The 22,007-nt window shown below is 33.9% G+C and overlaps 1 protein-coding gene across 12 annotated transcripts in view; it reads right to left on the bottom strand.

The window, feature by feature from the left end:
* LOC111925702 (uncharacterized) overlaps positions 1–22,007 on the bottom strand; it is a 198,231-nt gene that overhangs the window by 109,875 nt on the left and 66,349 nt on the right. For 5 of the 12 annotated variants that reach the window (XM_086876594.1, XM_086876601.1, XM_086876595.1 and 2 more), the window contains exon 3: positions 18,570–18,645. The exons of 6 other annotated variants lie outside the window; for them this stretch is intronic. In XM_086876594.1, the coding sequence (XP_086732720.1) occupies positions 18,570–18,645 (76 nt within the window). Of the gene's footprint in view, positions 1–18,569; positions 18,661–22,007 lie in introns of all 12 variants that reach the window. One more of the 12 variants, XR_015283034.1, reaches the window with a different exon arrangement.

The raw sequence follows: 22,007 nt of genomic DNA, 5'->3' as shown, positions 1-22,007 counted from the left end.
GTATCTGTGACCCCATGGAAGAGTAAGAGATTAAAGTTTCTGTTGCCTTAATGTTTTCTAGTGAAAATTACACAAGTTGATTTTTTAAGGAACATTTTAAAGAAATAAAATTGTGACATACCTATTCCTTATAAAAATAATTGCATTCCAAATACAGACTGGAACTCTGTGAAGTATGTATTAATTGAAATTCCTTTGTTCCAAATCCTAAAACCTAAGGCCCTGTGTGAAGGTTTTAAAACAGAACCTCCCTGCAGAAAACAAACAAAAAACTTTAAAATTCTGACAAATTCTTTAGGCTTCTAGAAAGGATCCTAACACTTGAAAAAGAGTAAAAAGTTTAAGTTTTAGTAGGTTTACTGATCTATCCTCTCTGTTCTCCCTTTTAGCTGACATTCTAGAGGCTCAGTTCTCTCAGGAACTCTGATAAAGTGCTATTAATCTCTTCTTTCCTTCCCACATACCTTCTTGCTCCTCTGCAAAATCCAGCCTGAAAGTCATTGCAAGTTGTTTGGTGATGAAGATACAAATCTTCGGCCTTTGCATTCTTTCAGCTGCCAGTCTAGACCCACACTGCCTTCTGAGTAATGCAAGAAACAGCAGCTCATGAGATTCAAGTCCATATGTTTCACTTTTGATGTCTTTAGCTAGCTCTAAAGCCACTTTGCTCTAATTTTCCAGATTAAATAAAAATAAATTAAATAAGATTTTGACTAATACCTAGAAAAAACACTTTCAAAATATAATAATAACTAAATATTTGCAAACAAATTGAATAACTTCCATAGTCCTCATCAGATGTAGTATCAACCTGTGATGTCAAAACAATTTTTAATGATCAAAAAGAAGTTGTACAGGAGAAATACTCTTTTTCTTAATCTCTTCTAAAATCTTCTCAACAAAGATTCTCTTCAAAGGCTTATATAGAGCACATAGGAATAGCTTATTGAGTTCAGAAAATTACTTTTTTTCAACTTTCCAATCCTTTGGGAAAAATATATATGTATTTAGAGAGATATTTTGGTATTTTTGGCGTATTCCAATTAAGTTATTTTTAAATGTTTTAAAGGTCTCACTTGTACTTTCTGAGTTACATATAAAAACAGATCTATTATTCTCTAGTTTCTAAACAATGATATTGGTATTGGGTATTGAAGAGAACACAAGTCATTAATTCCTTCAGGAATTTAAACTAAGAGATACTTTTTTTATATTTGTCTCAACACCAGGAAAACTGGAAAACTGTATGCCGTGCTCATTTAGCTTGTAAAATTGTCTCAAGTTTATTTACAACAGTAATTCCTTGTTTAAGTAAATAATGTATACTTTAAGAAAGGAAATTATTAAACCAAACTTAGCAAATGTCCATGCAATCTTTGAGTCCTGTGGTTTAAATTCCTCTGTCTTTTCCTCTAAGGTTAGGAACTCAACAACTTTCTCTAAGTTGTTCAATTGCTGTTGTTCAATTGTATATGTATCATGCTGATCCTCTTCAGGAAAACCTTTGTGTCAGAAGCACTCTTGAGGGCATCAAACCAATGTATTACAAAATCAACATTTTCCAAATATACCAGAGTTTTGGTTTTGGTTTTTTTCCTGCAGATTCAAAAATTGCTGGTAAATGACTAGCCATTTTGCAAGGGTTGATAACATTTTCAGTTTTAAGCAGACTACATGAATTAGGCAAGAAATGCAAAGAATATATAGCAAGTGTCAACATACCAAAATAAGAGAGCTTTAGAAGAACTGCTTAATTATATATGATCCCATACCCTTGTTTCCTTCCCCCTGGACAAAGTGTATTCTCCCAGAAACCTAGCAGAAGGCCCAAAATCAAAGCACAGTACTGGATCAATACATCTGACTTTAGAACCGCAATTCCTACATTTGCAGATTTCACTCAAAAATCTAGTTGCACTCACTAGCCTGTCAGAAGTTATCCAAATTCCAGAGGTTTTACCAACAGTTAGAGAAAAATGGTTATTATTGAGCAGCTCACTGTTACCGTATCTTTTTGATGATGCTCAAATGTTTCAGCAAACCATTTCTTTGTCAGCTCTTGACAAAGTAGCCAGCTGTAAGACACAGTTTCGTAAAGATAACCTCTGAATGGATTAGAATGAATTCCCTTCATGAGATCTAGGAATCTAGGTCAGCAGCATCTAGGTTATGTAGAAAATCACCCACAATATCTTCCCTATGATGCCCACAATCTAACTGTGTTTTCACTGTGGGAAAGGGTTTAAAATACCTCTTTTTTTTTCCTTGCATTTGGTTTAATGTGACTCTGATTTTAGGGATTTTGTAACTGTTTACTTTACATTTTGGTATTACAATACTTGACACTTAAAATTTCAAAATTCTTGCAATTGACACTTTTATTCATACATTTTATCACAGACTATATCTTACAAAATTCTACCAGAGACTTCTGTTTATGAACCATTCTCAAAATTAATATTACATTTTTGAAAGCCACTCCATTATGATCAACTTACATTTGCTCTTGGTTTAATGGCATATTGTTCAGGATAACTACAATACTAAGGATACAAGAAACTGTAAGAATAAAAAAAAATACAGAAGCATGTGGTTTTACATGAAAAAAACAAACTAATTCCACTGCAATTTTCTTTAAGTACGAAAAAATATTAAAGTTATGCTTATTCTCATTGGGGAATAACACAAGAAATCAAAGGGATGGTACATAACTGTGAGACCAACAGTCTGAATAAAAATTTTGTGCACAGTTATCACAAACACAAAGTTGTTACAAACACTCCTCCCTCTTTCACCTTTCTTCCACTATATCCCTGCCCTGAAAGAGACATCAACTCAAATGAAAATCCATACAGAGAATATAGACCTGGAGTCACTCAAGTACACTTCACTCAAGAGTTGGATGCAAGCCAGCTCCAGTCTGGAAGCAATCTAAGCACGTTCATACAGTGTTGCATGCAGATTTATAAGCCCTGCCTCTCAGTGTTGATGTTCCCCATGATGTTCACTAGAGGCTTTGGTACTGTTATTTATTTTATTTGGAATGCACTCAGATGCAATGGTGATGAGCCACAGAACAAAACCCTGTGAGAGAGAGTGACAGAGTGTGAGACAGAGATGAGAATGAGAACCAAGGCATTTTTATTACATTTGTCTCAGTTTGAAATTCATAATCCTGAAATTCTCTGAACAATGGACTTAAACTACAGTCAGCAATTCAAGAGAAAGAGATTCCTCACATGAGCCTTTTGGTGTGGTGCCAAAAGGTCAAAAACATCGAATACTAGTTAAATGTGTAAGTTGAGACTCTGAAGAGAAGCCACACATTCTGAAGTGGTGTGAGAAATGACCACGAGCCCTTTTAACACTAGTTTCTGTCACAAAGCAAATCTCTAACACCAATCTCCTGATTATACTTCTCTATTCCACTAGTTAAAAGTGAAAGGGAGGAAACTGCATCTCTTACAGCTCAAACATTCTCTGTTCTGTTCTCAAGAGACCTTAACATATCCAGCTTTGGGCACCTAATTTTCTTCCCTTACTTTGGGATGTTGCAAAATTGAGAAATAAATCATAATAGTATATATTTTACCATAGTAAATGCTTTCTTAATCTATTCCTTTCACACATATATATAAGGAATATATTCCATGTTTACATTCTATTTCTCCATGTGCATAAAATTGCCACAAATACAATGAGAGTCACCATTTTTTCTTTGTGTCAGATAAGGAAAAAAAGGTTTAAACCTTTTTATGGAGTGATAAAATAGAAACAAATTTTATAATTTATGGTTCACAGGATGCAACGATTGACATTATATAGAAATTTAATCAGTCTTGCAGAGCTCACAGACATATCACAGTAGGAGGTTCTTTTGACATTTCATGGAGAACTAGGCAAGATGAGGTACAATATGTGTGCATATTTCAGTATGGTATGTGTTTTCTTAAGCTTTTATCCTTTCAGCAGTCACTGTCATTTTGAAGAATTCATTCCTTCAAAAAGTTCTAAATACATGAAAGACAAACTCAAGATTTGTTTTGAGCAAAACAGTGTTACAAATACTTGCAGAGGTAGCCAATTCCTTTATGATACAGACTTCAGAGAACTAAGACACTTCTTTAACACCTTCTCTATACCTCTTGAAATCTGTCAGGTGCACAGCACCTGGCTGTAGTCACATAATCAGGCTATAACCCTAATGTCATGTAGAGTTATGACTGGGAACATTTTACTGCAAAGTCTATCAAGGGTGCAGGACGAAAAAGTCAACTCAAAGCCTTACCCACCCACAGCTACCTAGTTTCTACATTCTAAACAACAAAGAACAGAGACTGAAGAAGGGGCTATTAAAAAGCTATTATTTTCATGCTAAATTTTAATACTCTTATTAGCAGTATGCTGGTTTCTGTAATGAAGAGAGAGTGCCATAATTCTGCTTCATCCAGCAGAGTTCCATTATTGTTGATTGAAACAACTTTGCCTCTGAAACAATTTTATATCAGAGTGCCATAATTACATTTATAACTATTTAGTAAACCTACTTATACTATTATGATATAAGTGCTTGTTGGACAAAACATCTGAAGCCGCAGATACTTTATCATAAACCAGTGATTATGACTGTTTTTCAGAAATTCTCATTAGGAATGTAGGCAGATACATAAACCTTTTGATAATGTTATCTGATACATTATTAAATGTTTTGCTGCTATTATCAAACTAATAACCTAATTTTTCTCATTCCCTACCATTTTTTCTCATATCCCAAAGTTTTGGGTTAAATACGCAACCCACAGAATTCACTTTTTTAATGGACTCAAATTCCAACCCACAGAGCTACCTTAGGAAACAAAGTTAAATATAAAACACTAGAAATAGCTCAAAATACATATCTGGCCAGATAACCAGCTTAGTACAGTACTTTGCTATATTATTAGGTGACAATCTTTTTTGAGATTATGAAGTAGGAACAAGAATCACAGCCACAAAAGACTTTGATTGAAACCGGGTGAAACTTTTTTTTAAGAAGTTTTTTTCCCAGGAAAAATATTCATCATTTATTTCTTTGTTTTACTTCAAATTAAAACTAAGTTTTTTTAATTGCATGTAGAAAATGTAGCAACCCTGTAAAGAGCCCAGTCACAGTAAGCTAATGATTAAAGGCTGGGCACCCACTGACTGATAGCTGGCTGGAGAGGTTTTCATTGCTATCTGCTCTGTTTTCAAAGTTATCGTGAGCCATGGATAGAGCCATGAATATTACAGTAAACCCTCAAACACAAAACCCAACCCAAAAATAGTTATGTGGTAAAATTCTGGGTTGAGTTATAGCAAAGACAGAGTTACTCTTGGGATTTCAAATGTAAAGGTCTAGTTGAATTATTACATTCATGGATTAGATAACTTTGTCCGTTTATATCATTCCAAGTACTGTAAGCTCATTTTATTATAGATAATCAAGAAAATTCCATTCTAAAATAAAACCCCAACATGGTCACTTTTCTTTTTTTTAACTTATTTTTTGGTTCAATATAATTAAAAATTTGTCACCAAACAACCTATTTAATAAGCATAGAAAGCAGGCATGATCTTAGAAGTACTAAAAGCTATAAAGCCTAACTTTTTTCAAGCTAACCTGCTCCAGGATAAGATAGCAACTCATTTCAAAAGTTTTGTGTGGCCTATAAAAGTCCACCTCTGGCTTCTGTAAACAATTTTTTAATTTACCATTGTTAGACCTGGGAAGTTGCAATTTGGGTTTACATGTCAGTATTTGTCAACAAAGCACAAAACTTCATCTGGAGAAATAGAGCATGAAATCACTTTCTCACCCTGCTTCTGTGCATCATACCTAACAACACTGAAACTTAAAAAAACCCCACACCAATATTTAAGTGGTGTAAAAATAAGTTGTCAGATTATTTTCTCAACTCAATATCAAATCCAGAAGTACACACACTTCTGTTAACAGCTAGAAATCTGAACACTTCATTGCAACTGCTACATCACCTTTACCTTCTATTTTTCATAATTGAAAACAAAAGCTAAAAGAACCTCTAAAAATTAGCATGTTTAAAATCTACACATCTGTAAAAGCATAGAAACAAATAGAGACAAATTTCAGCTGCCTTAGGATGAATAGCCACTTATTAGTGAGAAGCACTGTTGACCACTGAAAACTTAAATTTGAGTAAAAATACTATCTGGCTTCTGAGAAGAGAGAGCTAAGCAAAACTAACAGGGTTAAAAAATTCATTGGGAGGTTCATGCAGGTTTCCAGAAGAAGTACCATTCCTCTTTCTACAACTTTGACATCAGCAGGGCTTTATCAAACTAGCCATCTTTCACTTCATGTAGAACCTCACTTGTGATGTAGCACAGCATAAGTGAATAAATGATGCAAATGTGCTGTGTATAAGGCAGTATTTTAATTTAGGAAGAGAATTATTCACAAGGTTTTTGGTTTAAGACATCAGATATACAATTACAATAAAAAAAAAATAAAAGCAATGTGTTGAACCAACTTGAGTAAGTTGTTGAAGGATTACTTCAGGTTTTTTATTTAGCAACATCCTGCGACTCATAGCTCCCCATTTGCTCATCTGGCAAGATGCAGGTGTACCAAGAGAAAGCCCATCTTAGTTTACTCCTTTATTGTGAATATTACAATATATAGAAAAATCACTGTTCAATCCTTTCTTGCTTCTGCTTCTTATTCAGGACATCGTATCAAGTCCATCTGGTTTAGGGGAAAAAAAACACTGAAACCCCCAAATTATCAAGAAACACACAAAAAAGCCCCAGCAACAACAAAATCTAGCCACTGAAGAAACCTAACTATTCAAACTAATTCAAAGGAATCTAGGACACTTAAAAGAGATCTAGGGTCTACTTACTATAGAAGCCACTTAAAGGCTTTCAACCATTCTGGAAGATTTTTCAGGCAAGCAAAGAAAATGTCTCAAATGAAGGCTCCTCTCACCCTATTAAAAGGTGACCTAAAAGGTTACACTTAAAAGTATAAATTTAAATTAAAGTAAAAGTTTATTCTTCTTTTATGGCTTATTCAGGCCTTCTTTGGTTAGCACAGTTGAAAAGAAAGATTTATCAGTCAAACAGCTCTGTTTTTATCTTCTGCTTTGTATTCAGGTGTCCTCCATCCGGACTTTTTCCTTTAGCTCTTTGCTTTTTCTGTTTACTCCCTCTATCTTTTTCATAGTTATTGAAGGAAAAAAGGTTTTAGGTTTTAATCTCTACTCCATGTTTCCCTAAAGTAAGAGGGAAATTATTGTCAAAAAGGGATAGAGACTGGATATTGTGGCTAGCTGAAAATTCTTGTCATCTGCTCCAGAGATGGAGCCATAATTGTTATTGCTTCTTGCCTGGAAGAAAGGTATAAAATTGTGGATCTTTCCTGATGCCTCTTGCATCCTTAAACAGACTGCTTTAGTCACCAAGGTTCTCAGGCTGGACCCATCCTGAATATTTAATTCATGTTTAAAGAGGGAAGCTCTAGCACAATTGTAAACACAGCTAACATTTTTGTGGGGATTTTCAAGTTAAGGTGTTCACATATTGCTTTAAATCCCTAATGTAACTTGGAACTTGTAAATTTTGAAGGAGATGAAAAGATAAACATAGGAGGAGTTAATAATACAAAATTCAGGCTCTTTGCATTGGATCATTAAGCACAATTAGTTGCAGCACCCTTGTTACAAGGCAATAAGAGCAAGCACTTCAGATGTAATAAAAGGCAGTACATCACTGATAACCAATCTATATTCAGCTTACTACCACCTGTAAATGCAAGCAATATGTTTCTTTTAAAGAGGCTTGGAAAGTGCTTCCCAGGATACCTTTAGGGGACATGTACTTTTTGAATTAATTAATCACTGGATGTCATCACTGCTCCACTCGACTGCATATGAAATAGCACTTCTCAGGCACTTAAAAATCTTCGTCAGAAGGAGGTTCAAGTAAAACAGTTTAAGATAAATATAACTTCAGTGCAAGAGAGATTAGCAGGAGTTAATTCCAAATGGAAATGGGGAAAATATCACTGCAGCTTTTATATTGCAGATGAGTTTCCTTCATTATTTGCATTATTTTCATTCATATCAGCTTAGAAGATTTTTGGGTTTTGTCCTTTTAGTAATATATTGAGTGAATGCTCTTTCAGGGAGGTGATCTTGGCAGACATATAGTGCAAGAATAAAAGTTTTTAAGTTCTCTACCAATGTACATTGGCCTAAGATTGTGGTCAATAGAGCACTTTATAGTGAAGAAAGACAACATTTGTCCAAATAGGGGGTCTTTTTTTGTCATATGTACAAATAGAGGTAGGATACCAAAGCATGAATTTTCACTAGTGACCCTAAGGCAGAATGTGAACCAAGGTCTCCAGAGGGGAAAGGCTAATGCACTAAGCCACTGCACCACCAAGTCCCCTTCACTTTCCAATTATCACAGAACCTCTCCTACTGCTGTGACATTCTCCTTGCCATACAGGTCAAAAAGTGAGTTACTGTCAAAAGTGATTAATCTATTGGCTGGCTCAGGAATTTCATAGACTAAAATGAGTGGTGCTTGTCCCAAGTATGGGTGCAATACTACAGATTTATTTTCAGGCTTTTCATATCTGAAATCATGACTATTTTCTCATTCAGATGTGTTGTCATATCAGATTTAGAGATACCTTATAAGAGGAAAAAACCTCCATGGTATCTCTTTCATAATTAATTTCAGGTTTATAGGTCAAACCAAAGACCTCTGCTGAAATCCCTTTATTGCTAGTGCATAAGATGATGTACTTATTGAGACTTTGTTTCTAAATACGTAGCCATATTATAAATGTGACCCAAATATACTTTGAGGCTGTTTTCTAGCACACTTTTTAGTTATAAAAAGTAAGCTACTTATGATCTCAGAAAAGCAACATATACTTAAAACTCAAAAGGTCATAACAGGTTTTTTCCTCCCTAATTTTCCTATATCCTGCAGATCATAAATATAAGTTTCAAGTGGCCCTCTTCAATGATTCACAATACTAGCTTGCTTGTACAAAATCCCCAACATTCATGCCCTGATTAAAATCATATTTTCCCACTTAACAGATCTAATGTTGAAAAGTCATTTTCCCAAATACTCTTTCAATTATATGAGATTTCTCTTCCTTGAAGGATTTAATAATTTAGTACTACAGATTAAACAACACTGCATGGTTTCACTTGGTTTCAACCTGTGAACCTTTTTTGCTTCCTTTTTAAGGTTATTGGCTTTATTTTGTCTGAAAGTGTCACACAAGCTTACAAAAGATGCTAAATATTTATGAAGTTCTGGGCCTCAGTGGTATGAATCGGTGAGTACAAAATTAGGTGTTGAACAGATTAACCAAAGTCTCAATTTTATACCAACAGTTAGCTGCAGTTATTTTTGTGTCTAAAGACTTTCCTTTATCCTAAACTTACAGACACCTTCCAGCCCTACTTCAGGGAAAAAACAAACTAACTAAACCAAACCAAATCAACCAAACAAACAAAACCCCAAACACAGCATAAAACATGTACAGTTTAACTTCAGTACTTTAATACAGCTGATCCTCCTGACTGTTCTGTAAATAAGGTCTGTAAGTCAGAATCCTGCACTAAAAATTTGCCTCCAGCTTAAAAAAATATTCCCCACAGGACTCTACCAGCAACATTGATCCTACTGCAGTGGTATCAATGCAGTGTCATCTCTGCCCTGCCAATCCTTTGCATTTGCTTCATGCAGACTTAGTGGGTATATAATAACTCTTATAAAAATATTCATTTGTTTTTTACATAAATACTTATTCACGAGAAGTTCTGTAAATTTGCTGGGTATTGATCAAACAGACATTTTACTGTTTTACCTTTATATCTGCTCTTCAGACATCAACTAATGAAGTGTTGCTAAAAGAAAACACCCAGCGGAATCACAGAATCATTGAATAGATTGGGTTTAAAAAGACTCTAACGATCATCCAGTCACAGCCCCTATGCCATGGGCAGGGACACCTTCCACTCATATTATGTAATGTTGATACATCAATCTTTAAAAAACAGTATTTTTAAGGAACTTTAATTTTATGTATTATATGTTGTTTACAACCAAGACTTCACTGCAAAACTAATTCACAACAGAAAGAAAATGAATAATTTCTTAGGCTAAAATAACACAGCAAAGACCTTAGGTGCAATTTCCTTGAAAATCCATCACATTTTGCTTTAAAATATCTAATGCTAATGTTTTGGTCTGAAAAATATGCTGTAATTAGCTAGAACTACATAGTAAAATAACTTCTTAAAGAAGTTCCAAAAGCTACTTTTTTTTTTTAATCAGTTGAAATATGTAGATAATATGTTGTTTTGATTGCCTGTAATATTTAGCTTTCATCAGCTGCACAGAGATTTGCTGTGATTTAGAATCCCTAGAATTTCAGCTAACAACATGGAGTTTCTTTGGAAGAAGGAAAACATTTTAAAATAGCAATTACCACCATAATTGCAAATAGCTGAAAGTTTTTGAATTTTTGATGGTCTGATCCTAGGCTTGATTTGCAACATCGTTCTTGATTGCATTCCTCTGTAAATCTTCTGTTGACATTCAGGGTTTGTTGTGGGGGTTTTGTTTGTTTGTCTTGTTGGGTTTGTTGTTGTTGTTTTGTTTTGGGTTTTTTGTTTGGTTTGGTTTTTGTATTACCAACATTGGTAGAAACTCTCATCCAAAACTGGGGAAAGAGTAAGTGAATAAGGAAGGATGAAGGTAACGAATTAAAGGTCTTTAACACGAATATTCCATCTTTTTTTTAAAATGCTTGTAGATTATATTCCAAAGGGTTCTTCTAAGCAGATTTTTAAAGTCACCAAATATTTTTAGTGGGAATGAAAATATCAATAATTTCCCTAATAGTCTCCTTTTAACTGCTATTCTTTATTTAATTTCACTTCAGAAGTGAAACAAAACAGAGCTAGATCTCCAGCTCCCTCCTCTCTGCTTTCTAATCCAAAGGAAGCCAGTTCTTCCTCAGGCTAAATATCCACAGTCTTAAGGGCATACTGCATAGCTGTAACTCTCCCTTGATCAAATTTTTGGAAAATCTAATTGCTTGGTACCATAAATTGCATTGATAAGAACCATAAAAATTACCATTAGCAGAAGGAGATCTGTGAAAGGTTCCACGGTATTTTGAAAGGACGTTAGAATCACTAATAGCATGCAGTTTGGAAAAACCCTTTCACATTTGATAGTACTTTATATTGCATTTATATTTTATATAAATGCATTTATATTTTTATTTCTCAGAGAGGGTAACTACTTATGGGGTAGTGTATGCCAATTTAGCAAGAACAAAAACTGACTATTCCCAGTGTTTATAATACAGATTACAAAATAGTATCAATATACATATAGAGTATACATTATATTTGACAATATTTCAGTATTTAATAACCATGAAGAAACTGAGGGAAATCATAGAATGACTAAGGGCATGTCAGAGACAAAGATGAAACTATTTTGGGATGTACAGTCTGATGAGTCATCTTTTATGACTGGTTAAATTCTAAAAAAAATTACTTTCACTCTCTTTTTTAGCCTATTTTTTAAGCACATTCACATTTTTATATATTTTCTCTTCAGACATTGAAGGATTTTCTGACAGAAAATGACAAAAATGGCATCTTTCAGAAGTGAAGTTTCAGTGTCAATATCTTTAATACTTCTTTTTTTAAAAAAGTTTAATGTAAATGCAATTCAAAAGTTGAAGAAACTTTTTTAATTGCCTCACCTTCAGATTTGTAGCCTGCATGTGATAGATTAAAAATCAGTTCTTTGTTTACCCTTACCTGCAAGGACAGGAACTTATTTTTTTTTAAGTCTGCATTGGTAAATTTGAACACAGTTTTGATCTTTGTAACATTTTGTAAGTGCTTTTGGTACTTGTCCAAAAATCATTAATAAAAAACAAAAAAGGCAGAGAATGTCTCACCTGTTTTGAAAGTGAGGACAATATAAGACAGGTATAGTAATTATTATCTTCAGGTTATGAAATTTACTGAGCATATGGCAATTTACATTTATTTAATTACATGCAGACTTAATTGGTAAGTTTACCTATGCATTTACTAATATTTGTTCTTCTTAAAAAAAAATCAACACATTAAGGGTTAAAATTAGAGCACAATAGAAATATATTCTTTGACAGGAGAAAACATTTTTTAAAATCCTAGTAAAGGGTGTTTCTTACTATTATAATTATTTCTAAAGATCCAAAGGAGCAGCCTAAAAGGCTTAAATGGTTTACCAGCTGGTAGTGGATGTTTATAGAAGGACTTTCACAAATCACACATTTTCTGATCTGTTGCTATTAAATGTCTGAAATAGTTATTTTAAAACTGGAATGCTGTAAAATGCCCAGAATACAGGCCCTTAGTGGAGTGCATTGTCCCTTATAAACTTATTTTGTAAGAAATAATGCCTAATTCACCAAAATTTTGAAAAAAACCCTTAAAATATGCCTAAATTCATTGGGATTATATAAAAGAGGCAATCCCTCTTTTAAAAAGAGATCACACATTTGTACCAATTTCACCAATGGCAGAATAATGAAACAGATGTAATTGAGTGTGGTTGAAGATCACTAAACTTTAAATGTTCTCATGATCAGATCAGTACTTGCCTTCTTTGGTGACATAATAATAAAGTCCTTGGTTTTTTTCCCAAGGAACATTTCCAGAGAATCCCAAATAAGATTTTCTTATGCTTTACTCATTTGTGTAAAGTTTATAAAGCATCCTGGAATCATATATGATTTGCTTCTTTTAGTCTCTTACATCTATCTAGTTTTCAATCTTTTCCTCTTTTGTTTTCATAATTTTATATAGGTTTATTCTACTTTATATGAATATACAGTATCTAGTAAAATGGGATCCAGATGGTAATGAATTTTTCATACTAGATAATAAAAAATAATATAATAACACCAGTAGCATAACAGAGCCCTCAGTCAAAACTGTTAATTCCTCTTTTCCTTGAAAAAGGTGCTTGTATCAATTTTAATAATGTGAAAGATGTATTTTGTTAGCTAATGCCCTCTGTGGACAACTATATACAATTAATTCAGCACCCAATTACAAAACTGGGAACTTTTCCAGCTTCTTCACCTGGAGACCACACTAGAGCCACAGTCCTCTTGGCTCTCTTCACGAAGATCTTCATACACCTTGCATGTGCAGTAAGGCAACTGGAATCCTTTACTTTTAATAACATCCAATCTGCCTGTCAAATCAAATTATTGTCTCAGTGACAAGTCATAAAGACAGCTTGAACACACTGTGAGTCAGGAGTAATAATTGATCTCCTGAATATTTTTCCCATGCTATGAAGCTGGTGCTTCAAATGAGCATATCCCAACTATACTTTAGAAAGATCAGGAACTGCCACTTCAAAGCCTGGCAACTGCACTAAAGTCATGATATAAGTTTATAACCAATTCCTCAGAATTCCTCACCAATGCACTTTATTAATGTGATTAAATCACATGCTTTGTGAGGCAGATGTGTAGGTGAATTTGTATTTAGGTTAGCAGCAATTTGGATGCAGTCATATACTTCCTTCATATAGTCCACACTAGAAATATTCACATTTTCTTTTAACCTAACCAAAAAACTTCCTTCTATTTTCATGATGAAATTCTCATTCAATTTTAAAACTTCTTCTGTGAGATATCAAAGACATTCATGTATTTTTATACATTTTTTCCATTTAAGAAAAAGGAAATACCATGTCTAAGCTTCTGAAAAAATATTAGTCCCTATGTACATTTTTCATGTTCTCTTCCAGAAGTCTTTTCATGAAATTCTTAAGCAGTTCATAATGTGATTTGTAATTTTCTTTTATAAATTGCATGTCTTGTCAGACATGAATGTGAAAGACATAAAAATTAGTATTTTTTATTATTGAGCTGTTCCTTTCCATCATAGGAGGAGAAAGAGACATTTTTGTCCAAAAGTCAACATTACAAACTGTTTAAATGTGCACCTTATAGGAAGGAAAAATCTTGCTGGCAGGTTTCTTAAAAAAAAAATCTTCCTAGGTAAATTATTTCTTTGCTGATCTTTTGCATAGAATAGTGCAGGTTCCAAAAAGCCTCCCTGAATATTCACTCCTGTCCTTCCCAGAAAAAATTGAGTCTAAAATATTTTATTTTTTTTAATAGATAAAAATAAGATCAACCTCAAAAATTCCATGAAAACAAGACAATTTGATAGTGTAGCTCAATGAATTCTGGCTTTCTTTAGGCAGGATTAAAAATCAAATTAGAAAATTAATTTTTCTAAAGAAATAACAAAATGTTAACTCTACTCTTTATATCCTCTAATGGGAACAGCAGACCACTCCCAAGCAAAATAGTCAAGATTGCTCTTACGATAAATAAAAAGTAATTTAAAGTGATAACTTTTATCAACATGCATCTTTAGATAAAATAAGAAGGAAAGAGTAAGATTTACAAATCAAATGAGGCATCTGAAGTGGGACTTGGATCAAACAGTGGTACGTAATGTGAAGACATAAAAAGATATATATAAGCTTTTATCACCAATACACCTAAATTGCCTAGGTTCCTTTTTCCATGCATGTCTAAAGCTACACTAGACCAGCCAAGGTGAGTACTTTGTTACCTAAATCTGACTTAAATTCACAGACTAAAAAGTTCCTTGATGTATCTTCGCTGGGGCACACAAGTTCCCTCACCAGACATTTCACAAGGAACCCTGGTACCTGACCTGCTTCAGATTGCCACTGAAGTTCTCCATGTATGAAACTTTTAGTATGAGATGCGGAGACTCACATGGTCTAAGTGCTTTCACAGCTCCAATGCCCTGAATAAACTCTTACACACTCATATTCCAAACAACCCTAAAAGCTTTCAACACAGCAACCATGAGAGATTCTCTTTTAAGCAGCAAAATGTGAGTTACAGTGTTGGCATTTCAGTCATCAATACCAACCATTAATTTCAGGCGAGTTTATTTTTGTGCTATTATCAACATCCCCTATATTCATGGACAATAAAAATAGCATTTAGGCTTAATGGGAAACAGCATATTTACAGGATATTAATTAACTATTGAGAAAAAAAAAAAATACTATTGCTGATAGAATTCCCCAACACCATCACAAAAGGCACTATCAAAATATGCAAACAAGCTCAAACAGATTCCACATTGCTAATATGGAACTAGTTTATCCCACAAATACACAGTGTCCCCTGCTGTGATGAAAGGAGACATGTCCCACACATTAAAGTTGTGCTGAACAAAGAAAGAGGTTTTAAGAAAAGACCCAATTGTTATAAAAAGAACAATCCTAACAGCTCAAATGACTACCAGGAAAAGCAATACAGCCTTGATATTTAAATGCACCGTCAATTTGATAATGAGAAAAAAAAATGCTTAAGAAGGAATCAGTGTCATATACTGAAAACTATATTATTTGCTGATGAAAGTAACCATCATAAGAGATTTTCATAACCATATTCAGTGATTTCACAATACACAAATCTGCAACTTGTACAAGAAAGTACAAGTACAGGGTACAAAACTTGTACAAGAATGCATAGCCATGACATACAAACAGAAACTACAGCTGCTCACTGAATTGAAGTCTCATGTTAACAATAAAATACACTGCTTAAGGAGGCTGTTGAAAGACCATCTGATAGGGTACATCAAGCAAACATCACAAGGAAATGGGGTAGACACAAAAATAATTTTATATTTCAAAATACCATCCTATTGAAATAATCAGGGGAAAAAAACCTATAAACTATGAAAAATTAATATACATATAGTCAGTAATTTGAAAAAACTCCAAATATTTTTGTATTGATTTGCAATTTTTAGTACAAATTAGATGATTGTGACCAGAGGGCTTTTTTAAAGCTACACTTAAAAAAAAAAAAAATCACTTTTCAAACTTTCAGTTATATAATTGCAAAAATGTCAAGAATTCATTTCCAAACTATATTAGGGGAGTTATACTGTTGACTCATACTAATGTCACTTCTAATTTCAAATAATGAATTCTTTCTATTGAAAAATAATTTTGATGGAGAATTACAAATCAAGTTCTACCATTGGTTCTTCCGAGGCTGAGAATAAATTTTAATTGTAATTCTCAATGTGTTAATACAGCCTTTCCTTAAAAATTATTAATTTCTTAAAAAAGAAGAAAAATACTAAGCCCTAATTATCTACCAATAATATTTTTCAACTGAAAAAAAAACTTTTTCCATGGCATTGTTGCTTCAATTTAGGAAAAAAAATAAAAAATGCAAAAAATCAGTATATTTACCATCTCTGCAGAAATTCTAGTCTGCTAACTTGTGCAAACTAGGCCAATTGAAAGCAAGCAGCTCAAATTTTTCAACTTATTTATGTCTGACTTCTTTTTTACCATGTTTCTCCTATTTGCTGCAGCAATAGGATGTTCCAAATGTCTTTGGAAGAAAACAGCCATCAGAAAAAGGTGGAGAATATGTTCATTGTTAAATACTTTCATTATTACATATTGTGGTATCTATCACAAGAAGCCAAGCATAAGAAACCAAATAGCAAGAAATTTTACTTCAAACAAGCCTTAAGAACATATTAATCTAATTAATTAAATGAAGGTAAGTCTCCACACAGCTGATCAAGAAGTTCAAGTAGTTAGAGGAGCATGACACATCTGAAAGAGCAGCATTCTCTCTTATCTTGTTCTCCTGGAGTTTGTATTACTATTATACATTTCCAGGATTGCACAGCTTTGCCACTTCTGACAGTCATATCTGATTCTTGGTTTTGCCTCAGCAGAGGTGTGGTACCCATGAGTAACCTTCTCCCCCAGTTCCCTACAAGGGTCTGTTTCCTGTTCCCTGGTGACACCAGTGGTGGCCTCATTGCCGTGGTGTCTGACTGTTCAGGCAGCACTTGCTGCTCTAGCAGCTGCTCCTGGCTCCTCAGGGAAACCTCGGGAAGAGTATATTGATTCAGCTAATTCATTTTAGGATAGCAAACGATTTTAATGGAGGAAAGATTTGTCATGATATGCATGCTCAGTCTGATTGGGGAATGGATTAAGGCCCCAGTATCAAAAAGAGACTGCTTTCAAGAAAGCCTTTTTTTAAATGGCATGACCCAAATTCTCTGTTCAGAAAGTGTGGATGACAAGGCTTTCCCTTTGCATGAGCAATGATTTCACTAAAAGCTCTGTTTTCATATGATCAAGAAAATGAGACATTTCCAGCTTTAGAATACAACATATAGTAATTGCAGGAAGACTAAACCAGTAGCTTTCTTTTAATAAGATAACTGATGTGCTTGAGGAAATATCCATCTGGATTTCAGCAAGGTATTTCATGAAACAACATGCGTGAAATGTTAGTTAAAGTTGAAAACACTTAGGCAAGCAGTGAAATTGAAAGGTGGATAAAAGATTGGCTAAAGAAGAAATGGCAGTAACTTGTTCTGAAACATAAAACATCAGGCTGAAAGACAGCTACCAATCCAGATGCAAATTTTGGCACAAGACATTATTTACAAATTGGAAATTAGAAAAATAAATTGGAAAAGCAAATAAGTCTGTAGAAGAAAGTCCAAGAGAAGATTCCTATCAGAAAAAACAAAAACTTCTAATATGGACACTGCTAAATTTATGATGCTAACATGAGAAAATTTGAGACCAATTTTTTTTGTCCTTGGGTTTCAAACTTTGTCACTCCTTCCATTCTTTTACCAAAGTTTATTCTTTTAACCATCAGTGTATCATCACATTCTGAGTGTAGCCCATGCTTTCTTCTTGTTTACCCTGAAATTACCTGATTTGAATTCCTCAAACTAATAATCTTAAAATCTATCACTCATGATCCATTTTAATAAGGTCCCTCACTCTCAAAAGTCCACTTAAGCCATTTTCAGTGAAAAAGTAATTAGAGCAGTCCTCCATTATCTCTAGGTTTACTCATGTGCCTTTTCTCCTCTCATTCTTACTAGTTGCCTTTCTTAATTTTTCATCATTTCCTCTTGCTTTGCTGTTATTTCTTAATAATCTTTCATATTTTTTAACATCAGCAGCAAATACGACGAATGCCAAGCACAATGATTCTTTTACATACATTACCTGACAGATTCACAGTTCAACTTTGCTTTTTAAAATATTAGCACTGCAGATCTGGGAGAAACTAAATAAATCAGAAGTATGTTTAAGCCTTTTTCCTATGTCCTCACTAACCTGAGGGAAAAAAAAACCACAAAAAAACCCACCCAAACCACTAAAAATATAGTGGAGGACAAAATTAAGGGGTAAATATTCTGGTATTGTAATCTCCATTTGCATATTCTGGGTTTATCTGAAGTTCATCATGCCTATTTCTGGACTTACTGTATATAAGTAAGACATGTATAATCAACCCTTAAACCAAATTTCTTTCCTGCTCCGTGGGCAGGTGTTCAGCAGGCAGCTGTTCAGCATGTGAACTAAAAATTAAAAAATATCCTTACCTTTTAGGTGAATCTGTGATAAGGCTTCACTCTGCTGGAAATTGCTCTCAGAGACATCATGCACAAGCCTTACAGGCTAAGAGACCAGTACCTAATAAAAAATTCAAAGTCACTGCACGTAAAAGGTAATGAAGTGCTGGTTCTAGGCAGTAGCACAGGAACTTCAGGTGTTTGCTTAATATTCACTAAGCATATTCTGAAATAGTCCATGCACATTTTCAAAATTTTCTTTCACATAATGCCTCACTTTTTTCGATCCTATAAAAGACATTTGTTCAATAATATCCACTAAGTAGCCGGGCCTGGGGAAAAGGTATCATTTGCACAGAAGTATTAGAAAGATATTTAGAAGAAAATGACATGTCTTTGAATGCATCATTCCAGAATACTGTTAGGCAAAGCTAATTAATTAGTTTGCATTACTTATATTTCATTTGCAAAAGAGAATTTGAATTATTAAACATATTTAAAGCCTAACTAGTGCAGAAAAATGTCAAGCACATGAAGAGGTTAACATGCGATGATCATATATATACACATTAAAAAATGGAGTGTAGTTAGTGAGCTTCTGAAATAGAAAAATAACACACAAATAAAATAAAAGACATCTTTGGTTTTACCAACTATTTTTTTTTTCCATTTTGATTCACTTAGTTTTCACAATTTTTTGCTACCAAATTTTTTATATACTGTAAATTTCTAATGCACGGGTAAGTACAGAAAAAGTAAAATACAGAAAGAAACTTTATCATAGGAAAACTATAATATGAAAGAAATTGGGCTATACTGATTTTCTGATCTCCCAGGAATAATAAAATCTAAATGTATGGCTCAAAATTTTAAAATGGTCATTCACTTCCATAAAAAATATACACAAAAATTCACTTCTATATAAATATATACATTGGTTTGGTTTATAGAGAAGTGTTTTTATATAAAATAGCTCCCTGAAAAAATTATTTCAAAATGTTGAAAAATAATATCTAAATGAGTTGGCTGAATCTGCCATTCTAACTCCCTGAGAGCAGTCTCTTCCTTAGTAAGAAACCCTCTAACAAGGAAAAGTCTGCTTTACAGTCTGTGAGCAATGTAGCCCTAAAATATCTTTAGGACAATGTATAGTGCACACCTTTCCTCATAATCCATACTAAAATATATGTAGACTTGGTGTAATTCTGTTCCTCTCACACAAAACTAAGAGGTCCAGGAACTATGTTTCCTTCCAGAACACAATGAACCTTCTCATTGCTCTCTTATGTTCTTGCAGAAGCAAGAAATTTAAGGAAATACATAAATGTGCATGTGTGTCCTTGTGGAGATGTCTGAGTAAACCTCAAAGGAGACAAAATCTCATAGCAAAAGAAGAAAAAGTTAGAACTGATTTGGCTTAAGAATATTTGGGAAACAGAAGGACTGATCTTAAACTCTTGGATTGCTTTCCAATGTCCAGTATTATTCCTCACTTTTTCTCAAAGGAAAGTGAAAGAATTGACTATTTTTCTTGAGATGTAGGACTTTGAAAGACAGGTAATGACCATTGTGACGCAAGATCGCAATACCACAGACTCTGAAATCCTAATATGTAAGTTAAGCAATAATTTCAGGGATATGGGTCTTGAAAAATGGTTATGTTCCCCCATCTTACTAGGACACCTTTCAGTGCTAAGATAAACCTAACATTCACACAGGTAAGCCTCATACAGAAGAAATGCCATAAGAGAGAAAAACGGGAGAAAATGGAACATATCCATCAACAATCAAACATGGGCCAGGCACAAAAAATATACCCAAGCCAGTTCAAATACAGGTAGAGCACTATTGTAAGTCTATTTTTGCATGCCCGTTTAAATTCTGTAAGCCTCCATAAATGCAGTTATCATTACCATTGTTGCCTTATCATTCTCAGTGATTGCTCTCTTTCAGTCAAGTACAAAGGCAGGCTGAATATAAATGTTTTGTCATAAAACTGCTATTCAAACAATAAAAAGGGTTATAATAGTACTAAAAAAATCACCCCCAGGGCTGCAGCACAGACTGGTAGTATGCATATTCAGGCAGCACAAAGCAGTTCTAGTCACATACCTCTACCCATAGGAACCCTTCCACTGAATCTATACTTAATATCAGTGTGTTCCCAAAAATGATCCAGACATTACCAGTTAGTCAAGATACACAGAACATTTTGGAACATCATTCAATTAGAGGAACACAGTTAACTATTACGGTGAATTTGTGTTGAATTCAACAAATAAAAACAAATTTAGTTAAAGTCTTTCATTTTTAAGAAGAAAAATGCTAAAATTATGCTTTCTGCCTTTACCCAAAAAATGTTTTTGTTGGTCCCAGATCTAGCCATGTAGTGCCACCCAGGGGCCAACTGCAACATGATTCAACACTGCCATCTTGCCAAATAGCCTATAAAAAAGCGTTATGCAATACACACCCCAGATTGTCTTCTGCACAGGCAAGAGTATTCTTTTTAAAATATCTTAGATGTTATAATAACTTTTCTTTTTCCTTTTTTTTTTTCTTTTTTTATTTGTAGCATAGGGACAAGAGAGGTAGGGTCAGGTCAGGCAAGGAAGGGTGAAAGAATATGTAACAAGCCAGGGACCACCAAAACAGACTAATTACTCCCATAGAGTGACTGGAAGGATATCTGATCAAGAAGGAAAAAATAAAAAAAAAAGAAAAAAAAAATGAAAAAAAGAAAAAACCCCACAGGTAGAATTTAAAACAAAAGGTTTATCAGCACCAAAAGCCCAGTGCCCTGGGTAAATGTGCTTCCTTGCAACAATAAAGACAAATAAAGTACTAAAAAAGGATAAAGCAGGAGATTACAGACCTAGCTGTGGTTTGATAAATGGCACTCTACTCCACTCTGCTTATTGTGTACTTCATACCTCGCTCTTGAATATGGAAGAGAATTTTATTAAAGATTTAGCCACGGTGGTGGTGGTGACTGGCTCACAGTAATTTTCCTACAAAGTAGTTTAATCTATCACAGGGCAGACAGTGCACCTTCTTACCATGTATCATATCTGTCTATTGAGTAAGTGCTATCCAAATCCAATTTCTTTTCATTTTTGGAACCTGTGATGCATATTCAAGATACATTTTCTTTTTGTCTGTGGCCTAAATTAGGTGCTTTATAAAGAAAAAATAAAAAAGAAAAAAAAAAGTGAAGTAATAAAAAAGACTGGACATTTTCTTTTTTTTTTTTTTCCTGAGATTCACTACAGTGCTAATGATGCAAAACAATGGGCATGTATGGTTGGCTGTCACTGCACTCACGACACTGTCAGCGCACAGCCCCACCTCCAAATCCTGGCCCCAGCTCTTACAGGTGAAACTTATAAAATCATTGCAATAAAGCCCTAACCTGGTATGATATTTCAAAGTTCATTTTCTATATTTCTGTATTTAATTAAAATAATG

The sequence above is a fragment of the Cyanistes caeruleus genome, chromosome 2 (genome assembly GCF_971803275.1).
Source record: "Cyanistes caeruleus chromosome 2, bCyaCae1.hap1.1, whole genome shotgun sequence".
Classification (NCBI taxonomy): Eukaryota; Metazoa; Chordata; class Aves; order Passeriformes; family Paridae; genus Cyanistes; species Cyanistes caeruleus.
The sequence above is the reverse complement of the archived record's forward strand: the minus strand, read 5'-3'. Positions and strand labels throughout refer to the sequence as shown.